Consider the following 25,162-nt stretch of genomic DNA (forward strand, 5'->3'; position numbering starts at 1 on the left):
CGGTCAAATATTTACTATTTTTGCGGATATGAATCTGACTAAGGCTTTTTTTTTGGTCAAAGACGCACAACCATCAACTTATTGGAATATACTGAGACGGTATCGGTTTTATACATTCATTGTTGGTTTTTTATCGAACTATTTCTAATCTAAGTATGCTATGGTTTCGATAAATAAATACCTGTAGAATAAAAATATTAGAAGAGATGTAACTGAAATATATTTTATTTGTAGTATGTATCAATATTTTATAGACTAGTGTAGTAGATTAAATTTGGTGTAATGAAGCTTAGGAAACAAATTCATATTAGCTTTATCTCAATATTCATTATCATATTTTATTATTTATTTATATTATCATATTTTTGGGAGCCTATGTCAACCAGGCTATTATAGATCGATTTGACTATGACTAACAAGCGATGATCGGAATATGTAAGTCTGGAAATTTGACTCGCTAGTTCACACCAAGACAAAAGTGCTTAAATACTTTGAAAACTACATTATCTGCGTTATTACGGATATACAGCTCACTAAATATTAGATCACACAATTAGTATTACATTTAAATAATTTAAGAGCCATAGGAAATTCCGAAGAGTGCAATAGGAATATTTGAGGTATAAGTAGGTAATGTTCTGCCACTTTTGTGATGTAATGCAAACTTTTGATAAAGGGTGGCAATAATTATAAATTCAACAAGTTTCGGTCTGACAAGTCAGAACATGTAACCGAATTAGTCTATAAAATGCCATTTTATGTTAGTACTAAAAGACCATGTTGCCAAATATTTTCAGAATTCTGAATAATTAGAGATTATAAACCGGCAAACGCTATACACCAAAATTCTAAGTTGACGCGGCAACATTGTTACGTGCTGACGTTATCAATTTAAGACATGCATTGGCTGTTTTATTGGATAGACTAGAGATGCTGAAGAATTATCGATATATCGATATGTCTTGGTGAATATATAAGATAGGTTATGTTGCGGACAGACTATGTTTCGAAAAGAGCTTGCAATTTGTAGTAGTTTAATTTTACACGAAATCACTCAATGAAAATTACTTGTTTAGATAATAATTTTTGCAATATTACTAAGATATTAATAAATTTAAAAAACGGTATTGTTTATTATCAATATATTTTAATCTTTTATATTATCGAAAAATCAATTTTAAATAATGCAACGATAATTCGATAATATCTGTTATTGTTGAATGACTAAAAAAATACTTATATATGACCCGTATCTTAAACTACCTTAGTCACTATAATCTATTTATGATATTCGATTATACAATTGATAGCGGTATAACATCATTTTTAATAGCCTATAAATTAATTGTAAAGGATTTACAACACATGATATTACTGTGTGTTAAATCGCATCGGGTACATTTCTAACCAACTTCATGTTGGAGCCTCACTGACAAGCTTTTCAGTATGTGTCATTTCGTCGAAGTGTGAAGAAAAGGTGTGTTTTCAATGCATTGAAAACGTCTGAATTTTTACCAAGTAAATTGTATTTGAGGCAAATGTTATTTTTTTGGCCATCTTTGAAGGCATTACTCGATGATAATACATAAAAAACATAAGAAGTATATGCAGAATTGTTGGGAGCAACATAAGAAACCATTTCCAATCGCTTGAAGGACATGGGAATGATCCAATAACTTATATATTTTGTGCCGAATGAGTTGAAGCCAAGGTATATTAACAGGAGGTTTGGTCATGTGCGAAATGCTCTGTCAACGGCAAAATCGGAAAAGTGTTTTGCATCCTATTGTTACTGGTGATGAATAGTGCATCCATTTCGATTATCCAAAGTGAAAACCATCGTGGGATCACCTGGCCTTACGTCAACAGCAAAGCCGAATATTCATGACTCCAGGGTTGTAGTATATTATGAGCTGCTAAAAACCTAATGAAACCACTAATGGGGATTGTTATCAACTATAATTGATATGTTTGAGTTGACAACTGCATCAGGTCCTATCTATTGGACAGATCTTTCCAGGTCAAGATCAGGAAAACCCTCTTCAGTCGAAAAACAATCAACGCTGGTGTACCACAAGGTTCCCCGCTGGCCCCAGCCTTATTTAACCTCTTTATTTCAGATCTGCCGGGAAAAGAGCACATTTACGCTGACGATACTGTTTTCTTCACGGCCATCAAGTTCGTGGATACCATTCATGGACGTTGACAGAAGCAGCATGATCATGCGGTCAAGTGGTTCAAATTCTGGAGGTTACAAATCGATCCCCTGATAACCCAGGTTACTTACCTATGTCACCACTTCGACCGACGGTTCGGTTGGCATTCCCAAATCCAGTAAGGTTCGGGGATAGCAAACCTGCTAACTCCTCTGATCTGCCCTTCTAGCAGACTTCCCATCTCCATCAAATGCTTATTTTACAAGATGTTAATTCGGTCCGTACTCGTTTTTTCAAGATGAAGTACGTAAATTGCCTGAAAGATGGGAAAATAGATCTAGAAAATAGAAATAGAATAGATGGGGATACGAATGATAGGAAATAGGACAAGATAGGAAAATTATCGATGGGTAATACTTTGAATAAAATACATTTTACTATTTCTTTACAATAAAGCTTTGAATTAAAAAAAAATCTTTAAAACTAATCTATAGGCTAGTATATTTAAAAGAATCTAACAATTGTATATATAAAAAAAATAAAATTACTTAATACCATAGTTATTTTTTCCTAACCACTTCGGTATTTATTCGAAAATAATAGCTCTATTTTTAACTTTATGTTGGCCCGAAGTTTTTTTTTAGATTTTGAATTATTTCTGCGCTGGGCCTGTCCAACTTTTCTAGATACCTGTTCCTAACGGCAGGAAGAAGACGCGACCTTGTCTTACCGAAACGTTTTAGCTTTTTCCCCAAGTTTGCGACGCCTCCCAGTATTTTTACGACTCGCGCCAGAAATAAAACGTTATTTCGGGAGAATCGGCACTAAGGAATTAATCGCTTGGGGACGTTTTGATTAATATCGTTTGAGGAATCGAATGGTTGGCGCCACATAAGGTCTCCGTCCGGATAAATATACTTGATCGTGAAGCGCGCGTTTTTAAAACGGCTTTTGTTTATGTCGAAAACAAAAAGCGGGATCGTATTTATATCCTTCTGCGATGTAACAGGTCAATTGAAAAGTCTCCGGCCTACCATAGTAAAACACATTTTTTGGCAAAATTAGTTTTTTTTTATTCAATATAATTCCCTTCAAAGGTGATACACTGATTATAGCGACCCTCCAACTTTTCGATACCATTTTTATAGTACGATTTGTCCTTTGTTTCAAAATGTCTGGTCTGGTCAATCTTTTGAGATCTGAGAACAGGAAATAGTTGGTGGGACCAGATCTGGAGAATACGGTGGACGAGGAAGCAATTCGAAACCCAATTAATGGAATTTTGCCATTGTTTGCTGCATTGTCTTGGTGAAGCAGCACTTTTTCTTCAAATGCGCATCCCAAAATACAGACACCATAACCTTGCCAGTCGACTGTTGCGTTTTCCCACGCTTTGGACCGGGTTCATCGTGTGCATTCCACTCGGATGACTGTCGATTGGACTTCGGAGTGAAATGATGGAGGCATGTTTCATCCATTGTTACATATCGAGGTAAAAACTCGGGTTTATTACGCATGATTATATTCAAACACTGCTCCGAATCATCAACTCGTCGTTGTTTTTGGTCAAAAGTGAGCTCGCGCGATACCCACTTTGCACAGAGCTTTCTCATATCCAAATATTCGTGAATGATATGATGTACACGTTCAGTTAATATCTTTAGAGTGTCTGCTATTCCATTGAATTTCTATTTACGGTCATTCAAAATCATTTTGTGTATTTTTAAAATGTTTTCGTCGGTAACAACTTCCTTTGGACGTCCACTGCGTTCACCGTCTTCGGTGCTCCTCTCAACACGTCTAAACTTAGCATACCAATCCTTGATGGTTGGTTTTTCTGGGGCAGTATCGTATTTTTTCCCTTCAAAAAGCAATATTTTGTCAACACTCGAAATTCCTTTTTATCAATTTTTTTCATATTAACAAAAGTTGCTTCACTCAAAATGCTATAATTCACAAACTAATGATCCAACAGCTGTTAGATTTATACACGCATCTTTGAGGGCATGGAAATATCTCTTAAATCTAATATCAAACGTATAGTGACAAATTATTAGTATTACCTTTTATAAATGCACCTGAAACTGACCCATGCACCGATAATTTTAGACTAACCTTGGCAGTGATCAAGGCTTACGGTATATGAAAAAAATAAAATCGTTCTAATTATTTTATGACCGTATCATAACTATTAATGAATCAAACATCGATTTGCATAGTATTATTTGAAATGGTGATGACAGAAATTGTCATCGATGGACCACAAATATTTCGATACCGTAACATTTGAATTGGTTTATTAAATAAGCGGGTCGACAATTAATAAAACTGATATATTTATTTAGAGTTGATGTTATAACAGAATCCAGTTGTGGTTATATTTATAATAGTAATAACAATGTACGTTTATTCACGGTTGGAAATAATGTAATTCTAAATAATGGTAATGGTCTAAATAATGTTTGGGATATGTTGAGTTATTTTGAACGATTTTTCGGCATATTTATTTGATATCCAATTTTTCAAACAACAATCTGTCCAATGGACATCAAGTATTTTTTATGCTGATTATTATATACATGCCATGTAGAAGATCACTTCAGTAAGTTTTGTATAAAACATCTTATTCTAAATATTTCTCTAAAGTGTATATAGAAGAGATGTACAAAATAATATGAACACCTATTATTAAAACTAATATATGACTAACAATTAACTTTAATCTGACTTAGCCTACTATTAAACAACTTCAACTAAGATTTTTTCACTTAATCGCTTAGCGTTCAAACATTTGCAAGATCAGAAGATTTTTTCGTTCGAGACATCTAATGACATAGATTGCACTGACTTCAAACTTTTGTTTGGTTGGCTCAATCGTTACAGTCATAGCTTGGATTTTCAGTGATGGATAATGGTCTTCTTTAAAAAACTTGATATTATTTTTAACAATAACAACACTACATACCTGACCTATGTTGGCAGAATAAACTATATGATACATAGAATAGTTTTTAAATTATATAAACGGGTCTTTAGTAAGATGGATCTCTGATTAAGACATATATCTATCTATTATGTATACTTTGGGTGTTTTTAAGTCTCAGGCGTTTGTCTTGTAGCATCTGCATTAATTGTTTTAGCTTTTCGTCGGAATTTTTAAGCTGTTATAACATTTCTTATTAAAAATAAGGTAATAAAGGTATTGAACCTTTAAAGGTATCATTTGCTATTAAAACAGCTGCAAGCTTGTTCCATTCTTGTATCAAAACCTGCACCAATTGCTTGAATGATGTTGGAGATCGAAATCTACCTCTCAGTCTCTGCTATAAAACTTCCCATAAGGACTCAATTATGTTAAGGTTTTTCGATGAACTTGCACTACACTTTCCCCTATTCGAAACTAAAAATAAAATATCATAAAAATAACTTTCTCTAATTTCTCTTTTAAATTATAGTATGGCTTCGTTAAATTAGTATCACTTTTTCAACCTTATATTTTTTGATTTATACCCTAAAACATTTTAAAATTCAACAATTTTCAGATTTTTTACAGAATACACTTTGTATTAAATGCATTTTTTCATTTTACAGAAAATTGTAGTCGAACGGTGAAATTGGAGAATTCATAAAAAATATCCCGTTCAAAATAAACATTTTCCAGAAAATTTCTTGATGATTGTTCCATCTAGAACCACAATTATTCAATGTCCATTCTCTATAAATATAGGCGATTTTCTCACGATTGTTTGTTAGCGATCCGTATAATTTTAGAGTATAAACAGTGTCTACGTCAAATGCATATTGCGGACGTCACATTTCCACCATTGATATTATTGAAGTTCGGTTTATTTTTCCGAAACGGATCGGTTAGATAAACTTTTCGTCGTTATTTCTGAGATTCGGAAAAATTATATCATTCCGAAAAAATGCGTAACCCCATCATTTAACAATAAAAGATGGTAATTAGACATTAAAATAACATTCGATTCGAAATATATCTAATTAGATAAATAAAGCTGCGTTTTTTATACGCGTTCTTGTATCAGGATTATTTCATCATGCTAGTGCGTATTCTTATTTCAAGTTCTCATTTGAATATACATAAGACAAGAACCAGAGCAAAAAAGAAGGAACTCGAAGAACCGTAGTGATTAGTCGTACGGTACTCTGAATTTGACCTCCCACTAAAAAGATTGGTTTATCAGTCAGTTATAAAGTCTATAGTCACAAATATGGGGTTATACCCATCTCAAACTAACTAATAATCCAAGGCTGCCAAAACAAAATTATTTCATTGTTCATTGCTACGTAACCAACAAAATACTGTACGATAACCTCAAAATCAAATGGATCTACGAAGTCATAAATTTCATCTTAAAACACTAAATAAGTTTATAGTGTATAAGTGTTACCTTTAACAATAGCTGAAAATATCAGATAGATAGATAGATAGATAGAGAATAAAAAATAGCAGAAATACTGAATACAAAACAAATCTTTTGTAGTTTTCTATATTCTTTGTTAACAACTTGCAAAAAAAATGCTTCGGATTTGAAAGCATTGATCAGTGAAAATTTCTAACATAATAATCAGAATCAAATGTTAACCAGAAGTATGTCTAACAACATTCACAGAAGACGAAAATTCTTCAAAAATTAAATATATTGGCTGCAACATACATCAAATAAATAAATATCGAAGCCCTTGTCATGACTGAAATTGAGAAACAGATAGTTTCGATCGAATTGTTACTAATAAGTAAAAATACATAGATAGGACTCTGAATGTGAATTTTTCAAAATAATCATTTAATGAATGGTATCAGACCCTCCATTATAGTCCATTATGTCAATCAATTTTCTATATTCTCGATACTGTCCGTTTTTATACTGATCTTCATTGAACACGTTATCGATATCTTCCTCTGTTCTGGCGAAATATCCATTAAATTATCTATTTGATTGGGATATGAAATTGGACTGGAATAAATGTTTTCGAACTATACCACTTCCCTCTATAAGCTCCAAACCTAACATAAAGCAAATTTTAGATAAAATGTAATTTTATTCATTAAAGTATCCTCCTTCAAGAGTCATACATTCATTATAGCGATCATTTAATTAATTGTTCGGTATTTTTCTCACAGAATGATTTGTCTTTACTTTCAAAATATGCAAATGCTTTATTTTGGCAATAGAGAAACTATATTTGATACAAGTCTCTTTCCCTGGAGCAGTCTTTTGAGTTCTACAAATAGCTAATAGTCATTGGTTGACAGATTTAGGCTATAGAGTGAACGGTGATTTCTACATTATCTTTCCGAAAATTGTTTTAATAAAATCACTGCAACTTTTAACACGAGATTGTCATAAAATTTTGACACGTATCGTTTGAAGTTTAGCACTGTTGCTAAAAATTAAGGTTAAGAAGATTAGTAAACATCCACCTGCTTCGTATAAAGACTGGCTTATTTAATCTGTCCATGATGGAAGCTGATTGTTAAAAAAGAAAACTATTATTAGATACACTTCATACAATATTAACTACAAATGAATTGATTACTACTTTTCTTTATTATTTGGAACATTTCACAAGCAAGACGAATGTATTCATCAGAATGTATTTCCTAAATTAAAATTAATTAGACAAAATTGAGCTAAAAAATAAAGCTTATACAAGTTCCTGCAGTTTGGTTCGCTTCAATTTTCTCATTTTCTCCGTGCTACTCCATAGTTATACTGCGTCCACATTACTGTGATTTAGTAATCATTTTTCATATTTCACAGAAAAATCTTGGATAACTTCATGGATCCAATATATTTAGAGGTTATGTGCTGTTTTTCGTTAGTTACGTCCCAACCAACATTGACAATTAATCGAAGAGTTTTATTTTGGCAGTGTTGCCTAGTCGGTTAAAGCAACCCCATATTTGCACCCTAAAAAATTATTATCCGTACATACAATCTGATAAATACATTCGAAACAATAAGTTCGTATAGGATAAAATGCTTTCTAACGGACCCAATATATTTTTTTGAATATATTAGGTGTATAATTTAATAATAAAGGTCTGACAGTTAATATTGTCAATTTCTGATCACAAACTATATTTTTTTAAGAAAAAAACATTAAAATATAATATGTGTAGGTTTTGCTGCAATCCATCTCATTATTAATGAACCTGGTGATATAATACGTGATGCAGCGTTACCTATATATAAAATTCACTCTTTTATTAATATCTAAATATTTATTATGTCGTAAAACGTCGGGACCATTAATAAAATTCTTGACTATTTTCGCTTGGAGTTTGTTAGATATGTTTTTCTGGTTTTAATAGTTCGGAATTAATGCCAGGAAATGTTTTATTGCATTATGAATCGATCTGTTGGCGCCTGCGGATCATTTTTTCGATGTAATGCGTTTAAAAATTTTCTTCGGACCTGTTTGGGTGGGCGACCATATTAATTTCTGCGAAGAATTATTTATATTTCCTTGACATCAATCGCCAACGTACTATAAAATCGTGTTAGATCTCGAATCCATTGTCATATATCATATTCGTATGTATTCTTTAAAAAATATGAACGAAACTGACATTGCTGAACTTATGATGTTGCTTTTGCCTTCCTTTTACCAACTAGGGTGTATCTGGATTAGACTATTGCTTAAGACGTGAGCTCTGAAGTACAGTCCTTGAAGTTGATAAACAACTGAGTTGTTATGGGATATTGCAAAGAATTATTATAATAGGTATTTAGGTCGAGGAGGATATTCAAACCAGAACTGCCTGGATTTATGGAAAGAGGCATTGTCGAAAATAACACCTTCGGTTTGTATGAGCTCGATCAGATACACTGAAGAAGAAATTGACAAATGGTAGAATCTTGACAGTGATTGAATAAAACTTTATGAATGTTGGTTTATGATTCAATGCTGACGATTACCAAGACAGGGTGATGAAAGAGGAAACCACTAAAGGTCAGCACAAAATTAATATACTTTAGTTGAAGGGAATTGTTTTATAGAGTGTGAAAGCTTAATCAGCATGTGTGTTATTGTTCACAATATACATGAACGTTTGGTTAACAGGTATGAGGACAGAAATAACATTAACTGTTTTGCAGATATAACAAATACATTAAGGAGAATACAGTGATTAAATGTAGTTTTATCAAGATGTATACAGATAGTAATAGGACAAACTAAAGAGAAATATAGTAATATCATAATAACTTTACAAGGATACATTGGATCGAAAGAAACAAGAGCTAAGCACAAAATATAAATATGCTCTCTAATGAAAGTAAAATACATTACCCGGTTATACAATTGTTAATTAACTGGATTAGGCCTTCGGGGGATACCACTTCATACAAAAACGCGCCTAGAACCTTACCGATACTAGTGTGGAAAAAAGCTTAATATATATATATATATATATATATATATATATATATATATATATATATATATATATATAAAACAACTCTAACCTATAAATTATTGTGACTGTAAAATTAGTTGTAGTTTTATGTTCTTCGATAATAAATGCATTTGATATACTATAATATTAAAATAAATTAATAAATAAAGATATAACTCAATAAAAGTGCGAAAACAGCTGTTTCTTTGCAAATATACGTTTTAAAATAACAATAACAACTGATACATAACAATAGTTTCCACGCATCTACGTTTTTAAAAATAGTTAAAAATAGTTAGAGGGGAATTCGAAAATATGTAAATCGGAAAATATTTTGATTAATTTTATTTGAGATATTGAGACTTTGGCGCCGTAGCTTGATCTAACCATGAAATATATACATAATAAAAAATTGTTATTTATAACTAAAGATTTCGTGTTTATGAATACAATTTGCCATTTTTGTATATCTGTCATGAAAATGGATGAGTGTATATCTTCCTCAGTTGCATAGAGTTCAACATAAAAGGTATATGCCAAAACAAGCATGAACATGATATTGTTAAGAACATGTATTGCAGAATAATAATGTACATGTATAAGAATTAGGCCCAGACCAAAGTGCCAACAAGAAACACATATTATATTTCTTGCGTTTCAGAAAAAGTATTTTCTTTAGCAGGTGTACCCGTAATTATTTGCCAGCTTTTGTAACAGATGGCGTTGTTATGATTTGATACATATAGTCTATTCAAAATAACAGTGTACTCACGTCATCAAAAGGTTTAATGTATTGCCTGTTGCAATTTATAATTTGGTTTTAGAATCAAACCAGATTTTCCCTCTCATTTTATTCTAGTTAAAAAGAGACAGGAAGCTGTCTGATAAGTTCGAACATGTAACCGAACTAGCCAAAAAATCGTCTTGTTGTCAAGCATCTACTAAATTCTTCAAAATACTAAATATAATATTAACTACAGATTATAAACCGGCAAACCTTGTTTTACAGTTTTGCTTGTTTTGATAAATTTCTAATCCCTACTTATTATTACTCTGATTGAAAATACCGAAACCAGAAGAATGTTAAGAATATACATGAGCATTTGGTGAAAAAATGTGAGGCGATAATGATTAATTCTAGTTTTATCAATAAAGATGTATATGGGTAGTAACAGAAAAAACTAAGGATTAATGCAGTGATATCAAAATGCCTTTACAAAGAAACGCTGTACCGAAGGAAACAACAACTAAGCATAAAAGGTAAATATGCCACTACATAAAAAACGCACCTTTAACTCAAACTCATAGGAGGTATGGATAAGAGTTCAGTGTAAATATAGTAAAACACAACACTAACCTACAAACTATTATAACTCTATAATTAATTGTAGTTTTAAGTCCTTCGATAATATATGCATTAGATGTAAAATGTTAAAATGAATTATATTTGATAACAGTATTTTTGTTTAATTATTTTATTTAATTATTTTTTAAATGAACTAAAACTCAGAGTTGATGCGGCAACATTGCGACGTTTTAGCGTCATAAATTCAGATGACGTGAGTTCATTGTTTTATTGAACGGACTATATGTCATTTTATTATACTGCAATTAACCTCTATATAAGTTACGTTCCGCCAAAATAATAGCTATAGATGTATAATTTTTTGAAAACGTCGATTTGTATGCCTGAACATATGCATTTGCGGTACGCATTAATTGTCTTGTTTGGTCAAAAGAAAAAGCCACTGAAAGTCATCGTTTCTTCGTAGGGATTTTCGGTGAGCATACTCCAACTACAAGAACCTGTGAAACGTGGTAGGCCAAAGAGAGAAGAGAAGTTTTTAAGAGATGAAATTGCAGGGGTTATTGGATGAAGACTCAACAGAAACTCAAAAACAATTGGCAGAAAAGTTGAATATAATCCGAGTCGCAATTTGTGATTACAGGCGATAGGAAAGATCCAAAATACAGAAAGATGTTTGCTTTATGAATTGAATGACAGGCAATTACGAATTGCTGCTTCAAAAGTATAATCGGAAGTCGTTTCTGCATCCGATAGTAACGGGTGATGAAAAATGGAATTATTTCGAAAATCTCACACGAAAAATTGAATGAAAAATGAATGTTCAAAAAATGAATATGAAATTTACCGTCTCATACAGCCAAACCAATTAAGGAAGTATCATGTCAAATGAAATCACTTGGAAACTTTTGTCACACTCTCTTTATTCTCCTGACGTGGCTCCATCATTTCATATAGATGCGCCGATTTCGAAGAAGTTAAAAAAAGGCTTCATGGATAAGTTAAACCATAGGAGAAATTTGGAGTTCTTTTGGAATAACATCCATACATTGGACATGACTATTTGAGAGAAAGGCAAAATGTTATGACAGGGTTTTTGTAATAGCTGATGTCATGGATCCTATATTGGGAGCAGACTTCCTATCCCATTATGAAATACAGGTAGATGTCAGGTACCAAAAACTAATATACCCTTCAAACCAGACATTCGCTAGGTGCAATAGAACAGCTAGGAAGATATGCGCAGTCAGCAAAACGGAAAGGGAGTATCCGTTCAGTAAGATTATTGCCAAATTTCCATTTTTGTCATCCGACTATTAAAAAACTGTGTAAATACAGATACAATGCATCACATCGAGACAAGAGGACCACCAACACATGCACCCCATAAATTAAATTATTTAAGACAAGAAATAAAAAAACTTGAGAGAGAAGGAATAATTAGACAATCATCATCCAGCTGGTGGAGCCCGGTCCACATAGTAGAGAAGATGTTACATTCTTAGGAACAAAAATCAACAGCTGTGGACTTTCACCACTATCTGAACAAGTAAGAGCCATAGAAAATATCTCAGAACCTCGAACAGTTCAAGAGCTGCAAAGGTTTTTAGGAATGGTCAACTTCTATCAAAGATGAATGCCTCTGCTGTCTATTTTTCTGCGTGCCCTTGATCGTTTTTGGTCAATCTTATTCTGTGGCCAGTTCGTGATAAGAAGAAGAGGCCTGACGTCACCATAGTACTAAATAAATCGGTTTTGAGTATTCAATGTGAATAACGTGTTTTCTTTAGTGAAAAAAATTGAAAGGAATTACCGACACACCTGGTGTTTCATCTCGCGACAAAAGAAGCTAGATATCTCGAAACCACATGAATTAGCAGTGGAAAATATCAAAACGAAATTAAGATAATTTTTGAATTAATACTTACGAAACGGGAACAGTGGATCACGTACCACAATAATGGACGGGAAAGATCATTGTCGATGCCCAGAAAAGCTTCATAAATAGGTAAAAAGCTCCCATTAATACAAGGAAGCTATGCTAAGTGTTTGGTGGTTTTCAGTCTAACTGCCTAAAACTAATCATTCGACACTTTCCTATTTATAGTTAATGTGATTGAGGAAGGCTATTAAAAAACAGTCAGAATTGATCGATAAGAAACAGTAACTTTAGTGATTCGACAAATAAACACCTCCAAATGATTGCGAAATAAAATGTAAAATTTTAATTAAAGTGTAATTCGCCATGCTACATATTTTAACGTAGAAATAATTTTCTATTAACTGCGCCATTGAGATTCCAATAAAACAAATGTTGGAACAACATCCCGCGATCAAAGTGGACCGCTACACACTCCGGGAATATTTTAATGCGATACGGGAAACGGGCGTTCGAAACCCTAAATTGCCGAATGTCTCGGTGTATTAATAATCTTCCATTTGGCATCTTGCAATCGTACAATTTGGCAAATATTTTCTCATTGCCTATAACCAATTATAAGCTGAAATTAGTGAGGATATATTTCTCGCCAAACTTATGCCAAATAAAATAACACATCTACTAAAAATTCAATGATCCCGCGTTTCTGGAATACGAGGGGGACTTGACAATGTGCACTGACATTTAATGGGTCAATTGAAAAGTCACCGGCCTACCATAGTAACACACATTTTTTTGGTAAAATTAGTTTTTTTTTATTTAACCGTATCATTATTATCGACAGTATTATCAAATTAACTAAATACTTTAATAAGTAGTCTCTGAAGTGTGTATAAACCGTTCATATACATTAATCTAGTGGGTATCTGGATATTGAACGGGCGGGGTATCAAGTTTGATAGTTAATAACTTTTATTAATTAATTGATTGTTAAAAAATTTGACGAAAAATGGGTGTCAAATTACCTCAATTTTGGGGATCCAGACGGCCATAAAAAAATTTAAGGAGAAGTTAATTGGAATGGACACCCGGGTGCCCGGTCATTGAACGAATGGTGAAAGTTTGGTCATTGACCGGACGGTTAACACAATTCCCTTCAAGGGTGATACATTGATTATAGCGACCCTCCAACTTTTCGATATTATTTTTGTAGTACGATTTGTCCTTTGCTTCAAAATAGGCCTCAGTTTCGGCGATCACCTCTTCATTCGACGAAAATTTCTTCCCAGCGAGCATTCTTTTGAGATCTCAAAACATGAAATAGTCGATGGGGGCCAGATCCGGAGAATATGGTGGGTGAGGAATCAATTCGAAGCCCAATTCATGGATTTTTGTCATAATTTTCACTGACTTGTGACACGGTGCATTGTCTTGGACATTTGATATTAAACTCAAATGAAAGTCACATGTTAAAAATAATGTAAGAATTGAAGCTGAAGTACTGGTTGTTGAGTAGATATTCAGCCCTGTCAGTTTATAGAAAGTTTCTGCTTTTCCAACAAGCTTTGATGGCCCCATCTTCAAATGCGGCCGTTTTTAATCGTTAGGTAATATGCTGAATCGACTGTTTCCGAGGCAACACGACGTGATTAACACACGACTTGAGTATAAATTCCATTTCAAACAGTTTCAAACTCGTGATTTCGTTGCCTGTCAGGCAAAAAAAAGAAATTTCTGCGACGTATTGTGATTGGCGATTAAAAGTAAAAGTAAGCGCAAAAAATGTTTTCGACACAGTACGTTGCCAGATAGATGGGAACAAATCGTAGAAAGGGATTGAAAATATTTAGTTCAATATATTTTTTAAATTTATTATATCAATGAAGTAATTTAACACTAATAAGTTTTTTATCCTAATATGATATGGTTTAAAAATAACAAGTACTTATTCTGGGATAGACACTTTGGGCTAAATATCTATGTCACTGTTTTAATGTATTCGATTAAGTAATGTAAGATTATGCATTTAAGATTTACTTAAAAATTCAGTGGACTAGATCAAATGATTTTACTCTTTTCAGTCATTTGACTAAATCATCATTATCTAGAAGCTGAAGAATCTCAACATTGATGTGCTGACAGGTCTTTTGGCCTTTGGGCATAGCTTGATAACGTTATCGACAATTTTTATCTTTAGATCCTTATGCAGATCGTCATTACGAATGGGGCCTCAATAATAATTAACTTTCAAGGCACTAGTAATCTGGGTGCACCTACAATACTTCTTAGGGCTTTGTTCTTGTATTTATATTACCTTTTGAGAACATTCCCATAATTGAATTCCTTATGTAATGTCAATGAAGACTTTAACACTTGCTTTTATAATGGTTTTAATACTTAATTAACTAATACATTTTCCTCCCTTGTTCTGAAACCCTACATTTACAAAATCGAACCCTCAAAATTAAGCAGAATACCATCTATATGCGTTCAAATTAATTTCGTAGATGGCAAAGACCCTTCAAGGACAATAGCCACCGATGTAAACAGCCAGCTTGCAACGGAATGCGCGTTTTATACTATCAATGAAATTATTCCCCGGCTAATTTTGGATCAGCCAACTCACAATGTGAGTATCACGCATCATTCGGGTATTTCGCCTTCGGGGGCCGGATTGCGGTAAACAATCCCATACTAACTCGTAGTAATTTCCTTCTGGACTGGCCAAATAAACTATAATAAATCGACGCCTCGGAAACGCAAACAACTGTTCACAAGGAAATTATTCGTTTCATAGAGACGAATGTGTTTACATCGATCTACTACAAAGGAATTTAATATTAATAGCGTCGGAGGTGAAGGAAGTTTCATTGAGTAATACTTGGAATCGATGAAACAGGAAGAGCAGCATTTGGAAATTTGGGAATAGCTCTTTGTCTTGTTGATATTAACATTGAGAAAATATCTGGGCCAATTATTCGGAATAGAGAAATATATTCAGGCAAGCAAAATTACCATTTGTTTAGTTACAGTGTTTTCTTTAGAATAATCTTTTGACATTGATTTACTTTAATTTTAAGAAATGCGTTTACGCATACCAATTTACATCACCAATAGCTACATTCAAGCACCATAAAGAATTTCAATAAAAGGAAAAGCTCGAGGGAACAAACATTCACATGAATCACTTTCTTGAACTCTTTGGATTGCTTGGATTGCTATCTACTCTATAAATATATAATATATGGGAGACGATCTCCACAATTCCCTATAGCGAACTTTATAAGTTATGATCATAACACCTTCATCAGACTAGATCAGCCCACACTAACTAATTTTTCATCTTTTCCACCACTATTCCCCAGCAGCTATCTTGTTAAGATAAACCCTTCAACTGATTTAGTTTCTTACCACAGCCTCACCTTCCACCATGATAAGATAGTTTATGTCTGTACAAACTACAAAAACATTCCTCTAGTCCACATCAGAAACATCAATAGATGCCAAAGTTTGGAGTCTAATACAATTAAAATCCGAGTTTCTATAGTAAAATAAGTTCTGACTATACAAATCAATTTTTTTAATCCACTAGAATCCCAATACGACATTAAATATACGAAAAAATCGACCAAAAGGATATACGTGGTCGTTGTTCCATCTGAACAGCTAACTGTCATTACATTATTTGTATCGCCTGTACGTTTTCGTTTACCTTTATTAGAGAACTTGTCTACGAACTGGTCTCCCCAGACTCCTACCGACTGCAGTAGTTATTTTAAAACTTTGTTTAAAACTATTTTGTTATGCGAAAAAAAGTGACGACTTATTGGACCGAATTTTAATACTACATACTAATTTAAACGAAACCCTTATGCTTAGACACCACATTGATCACATATCTCAGTAATATATCAGTCGCGTAATATAACAAACTTACCATAATAGCCATCCAATTAGTTGCTGCCTATTTGCTTATTCCATGTCCATGGTCAGAGAACCGACACTTTATCCCTCACTGTCGATCATATCGTATATGACTACAGCTAATTGACCTGTACACATCTTCACCAAGCACTAAACAATATCACTATACTCATTATATAATAGTGCATTATTGTAAACTGGAGATACTGGGTTCCTTCAAACTATAAATCATGACACCAAGAAAATACTCTACAAATTCAAGACATGAAGACGTGAAAATTATTAGTACTGCTGTTTGACATCAATGAATTATTTTTTCAAATTTAATTAAACCGTCAAACTAAAGTCGAAACACTGTTGTGTAAGGAAGTACATTTAAGTGCTAACCGAACCAAAAGTTATCAACTCACAATTTCGGCATATTAAGACGGACAAAGATCAAAAGTCAACAAAATCTATTATATCTTGTCGACTTTTGACCTGACGAAAAATATTCAATAAAAGTGATAACACCGTGATTCTTACGTCTTATTATTTTTTGATCACAGCAATACAAATAGGGAAATACATAGATTCAGCGAAATAGTATCAATTCAAATTCTGTCAAAGAAATATTTTTAAACTGTATAAAAACAATCACAAGAAATTGACATTGAGAAATATCAAATAAACTAAAATGTATCTATTTTTAATAATTTATAACTTTGTTTTTCTTAGACATACTGCAAATGACAATAATTCTCTCCATAGAGTAGTTATCTCTTATCCTTGGACATTTTTAAAATCTTGTACCTCTTTATTCAGCAATTTTTTGGTCTTTTCTACAGAACATTATATCTACACTTAGATATTTAAAACTGTTAGCTTGTTCGATTTTTTTACATTATTTACTTATATTAAAAAACCCTTTTTTATTAACAATATAATATTTACTACAAATTAATATTAAATACATAAACAAAAATAATAATCTATAAAATTTTCCTTTTCTAAAAAAACGTATTTCAACCTGACAACAAATGAACCATTGTACAAACGTCAAGTTCTATTACTATCTTAGTTACAAGTTTCTTTTTAGCCAAGAAAACTCAGTTAGTTATAATCTGAATTTAAGCTTAGGTACATTATGTAAATATAAATAATAGAAATATATATAAAATAGCGTGAAATATCAACAGTTCAGCTTGTGTTCCGAATATTATGACAATTAATTGAGATTTTCTTTTCAGATTTGCAAAATGAATCAACAGGGTGAAGTTGTTCTAAAACCCGACCCTGTTGTTTTCTATAACGAACCCCTAATGTTGTGTATGTCGCAGAACATGAAGAATGAATGCACGTTCTTGTTTAAATCCAACAATAACGACGTTATTCCACAACGAGCGCTGTTGTTTGGCCCGAATAATTATCATCAACCCAGCAGTCAAGATAAAAATAACAACACCACCGATGAGGACTGTCATCTACCATTTCCTGAATCATGTAACATAACGAGAACGGACATCAGTGAGCTTAAAAATATCACTGATGACCAACCAGACTTCGTTGACGTTAATAATTTGACGTTTCTTCATAACGATCCAGGAAAAACTGATGTTGAAGAGAGTATCGTCGTTAGCGATGATGAGAATGACGTTATTTTTGTTAAGGAGTATAAAAGAACTGATACCAGATTGAGTTCGTGTAACAGATCTAGTCCCATAGACGACGGTATCCGCAGAAACCCAGTCCGCAAGGCCCGATCTCTGAAATCCACCAGACATCTACACCACGAACACCTGCTAGAAGAAGACTTCGACGTTCTAGACCAGTTCGACGAGGATAATTTGGTTCGTACGATATTTTCGCGTTTTACGTAACGATATTTATGTGCAACAACGATAATAATGTCAAACTGACATCCTTTCAACCGTCTGTTAATGACTTCGGTTAATTTGCTGCCAAAACGCCCGAATTTCGGCAGATTCTTTGATGTCCAGCAGGATAAGAGCGAGTTTTTTTTTTCACAGTGGAATGTTTTAAATTTAGGTGCTCCTCAAAAATAAGCTGCCCGCTAGCTGTGCGACGTCGTCCAATGCGATTTACAAAGAATGGCCCATCAACGCATACGAAAGGCCAGAATTCGATCCGAGAACCAGAAAAATCGAACCTTTCGATCTCAGTATCAGACAAATTAAGAATCAACAGGTAATGAGTGTTTAATTCTGTTTGCTTTGGGTTTTTATGTATGCCTGTGTTTTTTTTTGTGGTTTGAAATTAGTAACAGTAAACAACAATGTGCAATAATGAATTCGTTTTCATATGTATCTGCCGATGACAAAAATCATCTTGAAAAGTACTAATAAGTTATTATTATAGTTATAGTTATTATAGCAATAGTTTTTGAGAAGAATTTCTTTTGGAATTAGCGCACATAAGATGTCAATCAAATTTTATGTTTATAGATTACATACTTCACATCTGCAGTTGTGATATTTCACTATATCTGTTGGGGATACGACAGAAATAGTGTCGAGACTGATGAAAAAAAGCTTTATGTCAAAATGTCATTAATATTTTAGACTATTATAAGTATTATTTAGACATGTAAATATTATCTCGCATTATTTGGTTATAAATATAGATGATTAGATAAATCATGGATAAACAGGCTGTACAAATTGCATAGTAATTGCGAAAGTGTTTGAAAAAGATAAAATGAGAGATTACAACATCAAACTAATCAAGCGAAAATTGTCATATATATTATGTAATTAATTTTCATAAATTAATAATGTTGTCACTGTAGTATAACATATACTTATTTAAATAGTGAAAAATTTACATAAATATTAAGTAGTTAATGACTGATTATGGCTTAATTTTACATTTTACAATTTAGTTCGATAAAAATAAAAAACGGATTTGTCTTGGAAATAATATTGGCACCATTTTTTTGGCAAAATTAGTTTTTTTTTATTCAACATAATTCCCTTCAACCGTGATACACTGATTCTAGCGACCCTCCAACATTTCGATACCATTTTTGTAGTACGATTTGTCCTTTGCTTCAAAATAGGCATCAGTTTCGACGATCAAGCATCCTTTTGAGATCTGAGAACAGGAAATAATCACTGGGGGACAGATCTGGAGAATACGGTAGATGGATGGATTTTTGGCATCGTTTTCACTGACTTGTGACACGGTGCATTGTCTTGGTGAAGCAGCACTTTCTTTTCCTTCAAATGGAGCGGTTTCATCGTGTGCAGTCCACTCGGATGACTGTCGGCTGGATTTTTTCGTGAAATGATGGAGCCATGTTTTATCCATTGTAACATGTCGACGCAAAAACATGTTTATTACACTTGATCAGCTTCAAACATTGCTCCGAATCGTCAACCCGTTGTTGTTTTTGGTCAAAAGTGAGCTCACGCGGCACACACTTTGCACAGAGGTTTCTCATACCCAAATATTCGTGAATGCTATGATGTACACGTTCAGTTGATATCTTTAGAGTGTCTGCTATTTCATTCAGTTTCAATTTACGGTGATTCAATATTATTTTGTGAAGTTTTTAAATGTTTTCGTCGGTAACAACCTCTTTTGGGCGTCCACTGCATTCACCGCTTTCGGTGCCATTTCGCCACGTCTAAACTTAACATACCAATCCTTGATGGATGTTTGGATGATGGACTGTTTTTTTCCTTCAAAAATCAATATTTTATCAGCACGCGAGATTCCTTTTATTATCCATTTTTTCCACAATAACAAAAGTTGCTTCACTCGAAATGCTATAATTCACAAACTAATGATCCGACAGCTGTAAAATCTACACACGCATCTTTTGAGAGTTAGGGCTAACTAAAAAACATATGGATTTAATTCTAGTAGCGCCATCTATGTCTCAGGCCGGGGACTTTTCAATTGTCCTGTTATTGTTTTTTTTTTCTATAGCCTTGTACCATTTCTCAGGTAACATATAAATACTACAGTGAAAAAAGGTTTCCGTAAACTGAGAATTAATAAAGAAAAGATTAAATTATTGACCACTAACGCCGGATATAAGTCTTCAAAATCCAGTTATAGTACTGCGGTACGAACAGCAACGTATTAGTTGAAAAGTAGGACACTCATTAAGCGCCGACTATGAATTTATGATTATGAATTGAAGCAAATAGTAATCGATGGTGAATATCCCAAGTTCGTGCGATTTTTCTGAGTCAAGAGAACAACGTTAGCTCGAAATGTGTCATTAAGCAGCATGACTCTCCAGCTTCTTTGTTAAAGAAATGGCTGTTTCACAGTCACAATACGATCAGTTTTTAAGAATTCCTAATAAAGAATACCTTTAACAGAAAGGAGTCTAGCATTTTAAATAGATGTTTTGTGTTGGTACAACTTTCCAGAGGAGGTTTAATTTTTGTTGCCTTGTAATTTGTGGTAAAAGCGATACGAAGTTATCTATATGAATTGCCTTGAATTATTTCAAAAACAAAAAAAAATAATGGAAGAAGTCGTACACTTAATATAAATCGGTCGTTTAACCCAACTGTGAACTGCTACACAAATAGCATTTTAAAATACATTAGCATTTTTATTATCCGAAAAACTACTGAACGAATGTCTAAACGATACAAAATGAAGTATTGGTACTAGGTAAATTGAACACAAGAAACAATCTCAAATTATTTGTTGCAAGAGTAATGATTTACTAATCTGAAAAACCCTAAAAAAATTTTCATTGTACCTCTTTGTACTATTTTCATTATCTTTTCATTGACATTTACTCTTCAATCATCGCCTCAGTCTCGTTTGTCAGTGATTTACAATCATCTGTTTCTAAAAACAAATGACAATTTTTTTTATTATTTAATTAATACATTGTTACTAGTCGTTTCCATCTAACCTACAATTTGTCTTTATGCTAACTTAAATCTAGGTATATGACTAGAAGAACCCATCGGCTCTAACTCAGTCCCTGGTGAAATAATGTTTATGCATGTCACTGCTGAATTTTTTAATATATCTACCTCACTACACAACACTACATAAGATCAGATGGTTGGATTCTTTTGAGTCTGTGTCCTGTTCTGGTGGTATCCAAAAGTTGCAATATTTCAATATTCGTATGAGAATGGAGTCTTTCCTCATGCCCCCTTGCAATTCTCTTGATTTCTTGACTAACTGTGGGTATCTGAAGGTGTCAATGTAAGTAATCAATCCTATAGTATTTGGGTGCACCCACAATACCTCTCAGGACTTTGTTCTGAAAAATTTGTATTTTATTTATGTTACTCTTTGCAGAACATCCTCATAATTGAACTCCGTATGTCCATATAGGTTTCAATATTTGCTTATATAATAGCAATTTATTATGTACTGATAATTGTGATTTTCTTCCACATTTTCCTTCAAATCCAGTTCTTTTCTTTTCTTTATATGTTCCTTCTAGCGAAGTTTTGCATCGAGATTCATTCCGACAAATGTCAATGACGACAAATTCCTGACTAAATCAAATAATAAACAGATAAAGAACAAGGTTTAGTATAAGGATATAACGGATGACTTGTTCTTAAAATTGACTTTGTCATCCAATAATTTGTTCACACGTCTTTTGTCCAATACATTGAAATTATCAAGTTTTATGTCATGGCTATAAAATATATCTTCCTGTGAATGTTAAGACTTTTAGCCAAAATAATATTTTAGATATCCCTTTTTATTAAGACCACTTAATTATATCACATAGTATAAATATAATTATATAATATCTATGGGCCAATCAATATTGTTATTAGCTATATTGTATTTTATTTTGTTCGAAGGATTAGTTTAAAGCTATTAAAGTAATTTATACAATTAGTGTTAACTATAGCCCAAATTTTATATAAGCTATAATTATTTTAAATAAAATTCCTTATACTACAAAACTAGCAAAAACAATCGGTTTGATTAACTAATAATACATGTTACGTGTCTATTTAATTGTATTAATTAAATTCCTGGCAAGTTAATTTATTATAGATCCATATCTGAGTTATATAATAATAAGATTTCACTAACAAAAAAAAAACACCATTAAAAACCAACTTAACTTCATATATTTCAAAATTGTCAGAATATTCGTGTATTTTTGTAAGCTGGAATGGGTGAAAGTGCCAAACATGCGTATATGAGAAAAGTTTGTGTTTTAAAGACTTGTTGAAGTGTGACGATACTGTTAACTTGGAAAAATATTTTATTGGCAATGTGATAATGTGATTCTCGTTTAAATTTATTTTAGCTCAATGGGATTTAGGATTTGAATACTATTTCTTATATAGTGAGAACAAAACTGAAAATTTACAATTTTTCAACGATTTTACTATCAATCAACCATAACATTTTAACAAATATCAGTGAAGCTTCTGAAGGGAGGACTTTTATGTACTAATATATAGGGTTTATTTTGAGACAGGAACTATGTGGAGGGCATACTATAAGAAGGAGAAGAATCTTTTTTTATTATTTAATTAATATATTGTTACTAGTCGTTTCCGTCTAACCTACAATTTATCTTTATGATAACTTAAATCTAGGTATATAACTAGAAGGACCCATCGGCCCTATCTCAGTCTCTGGTGAAATAATGTTTATACATTTCACTGCTGATTTTTTTAATATATGCGCCTCACTACACAACAATACACAAGATGAGATGGTTTGATTCTTTTGAGTCTGTGTCCTGTTCTGGTGGTATCCAATAGTTGCAATATTTCAATATTCGTGTGAGAATGGAGTCTTTCCTCATGCCCCCTTGCAACTCTCTTGATTTCTTGACTGACTGTGGGTATCTGAAGATCTCGATGTAAGTAATCAGTCCTATAGTATTTGGGTGCACCCACAATACCTTTCAGGACTTTGTTCTGAAAAATTTGTATTTTATTTATGATACTCTTTGCAAAACATCCCTATAATTGAACTCCGTATGTCCATATAGGTTTCAGCATTTACTTATATAATAGCAATTTATTATGTACTGATAATTGTGATTTTCTTCTAATTAGCCAGTACATTTTCTTATATTTCAGTTTCAGTTATTTTCTTTTCTTCTTTATATGTTCCTTCCAGCGAAGTTTTGCATTGATATTCATTCCGAGATATTTAGCGTTGTTGCTATATGGAATGATAGTATTATTTAATGTTATGGGTGCTTGTACGGTCTGTTTATAGGTGAACAGCACATGTACAGATTTACTTTCATTAATTCTTGTTTTCCAAGCTTGCGTCCAATTATTTATATTGTCACTTGCCTGTTGTAATTTTCGTGAGGCTTCTTCACTATTATCTCCGACAGCTATAATCGCAATATCATTAGCAAATGTAGCCATCGTAATATTTTCCGTTTGTGGTATATCACAAGTGTAGAGTAGATAAAGTATTGATCCCAGTACACTTCCTTGTAGTACACCTGCTTGAGTTTCTTTTATTGTAGAGTAAGCTTCTTCTTGTTTGACTCTAAACATTCTGGTTGTAATGTTTGATGTAGTTCGGTGTGTTGTGTTGGTCGCATTTTCTGTAGTTTATGAACAAGGCCTTCATGCCAAACCTTATCGCTAAGCTTGTGCTACATCTAAAATATAGCTGATAAACAAATAAAAATATAGCTTTTCAACAGGAGTTTTTCAAAAACCTTAGATATTACTAGCAGCAGTGATATAGGTCTATAGGCTTTTATTTCGTTTGGTGACTTTCCAGGTTTTGGGATCATTATAATTTCCGCCATCTTCCAAATGCCTGGTATATGTTTTAATCTAAATTCTGTATTGATCAAGTTGGTGAGTTTGATAATTTCCTTTCTTGGTAGTTTTTGCAATAATTCTTCGTTATTAAATCATAGCCTGGTGATTTCCTGGGGTTAATGTTAATGTAATGAGTTTTTTTATATGCTCCAATTTGGTATATATTGATCTTGTCAGTTACCGACGGCGTTTAGGTATCGAAGATAGAATCACCAATGTTGTTCCGTCAATAGGGCGAGAAAAGTTAGAGGGTTTAGAGATTTTTGGAAGGCCACAAAATAGGGTGCTAATAATTCTCGAACAGTTATGATTTTCATGATTTTATGTTTAAAAACCGTTATGTTGTGTTATGTTCAGATTTATAAAAGTTATAATCAACTAGAATGCCTTTTACTTTTTGAATGTGATCCCTATTGTCCAAGTCTGCGAAATACTAGACGTTTCTGCGTGTTCAGGTTTGAAACAAGATAGGTGGTACTATGAAAATAGTTACTGTGAATTTGTGGATTGGATAGTATATCTCAATTTCCACTTAGCTAATTATATCCTCTGTTGGGAGTCAACATTCGAGAAAACGAATAATACGGGATTGGAAAGGGCGTGTAGCAAATGTTTTTGACTGTGTATATTACGGATGGAGGAGATGTAGAAGGATTTAGATAATTGATTTATCATTGTCGACCAGTTTTAGTTAATAATTTTTTTCTATTA

At 32.8% G+C, this 25,162-nt stretch overlaps 1 protein-coding gene across 2 annotated transcripts in view; it reads left to right on the forward strand.

The window, feature by feature from the left end:
• Positions 1-25,162, forward strand: part of LOC143201905 (uncharacterized) — a 44,978-nt gene that overhangs the window by 790 nt on the left and 19,026 nt on the right. For both annotated transcript variants that reach the window (XM_076413105.1, XM_076413104.1), the window contains exons 2-3: positions 17,921-18,520; positions 18,720-18,878. In XM_076413105.1, the coding sequence (XP_076269220.1) occupies positions 17,930-18,520; positions 18,720-18,878 (750 nt within the window). In that variant the 5' untranslated portion in view covers positions 17,921-17,929. The remainder of the gene's footprint in view (positions 1-17,920; positions 18,521-18,719; positions 18,879-25,162) is intronic.

Source organism: Rhynchophorus ferrugineus, unplaced genomic scaffold (assembly GCF_030347505.1).
Source record: "Rhynchophorus ferrugineus isolate W39M unplaced genomic scaffold, kcgeb_rfMv2 rfM9, whole genome shotgun sequence".
NCBI lineage: Eukaryota > Metazoa > Arthropoda > Insecta > Coleoptera > Curculionidae > Rhynchophorus > Rhynchophorus ferrugineus.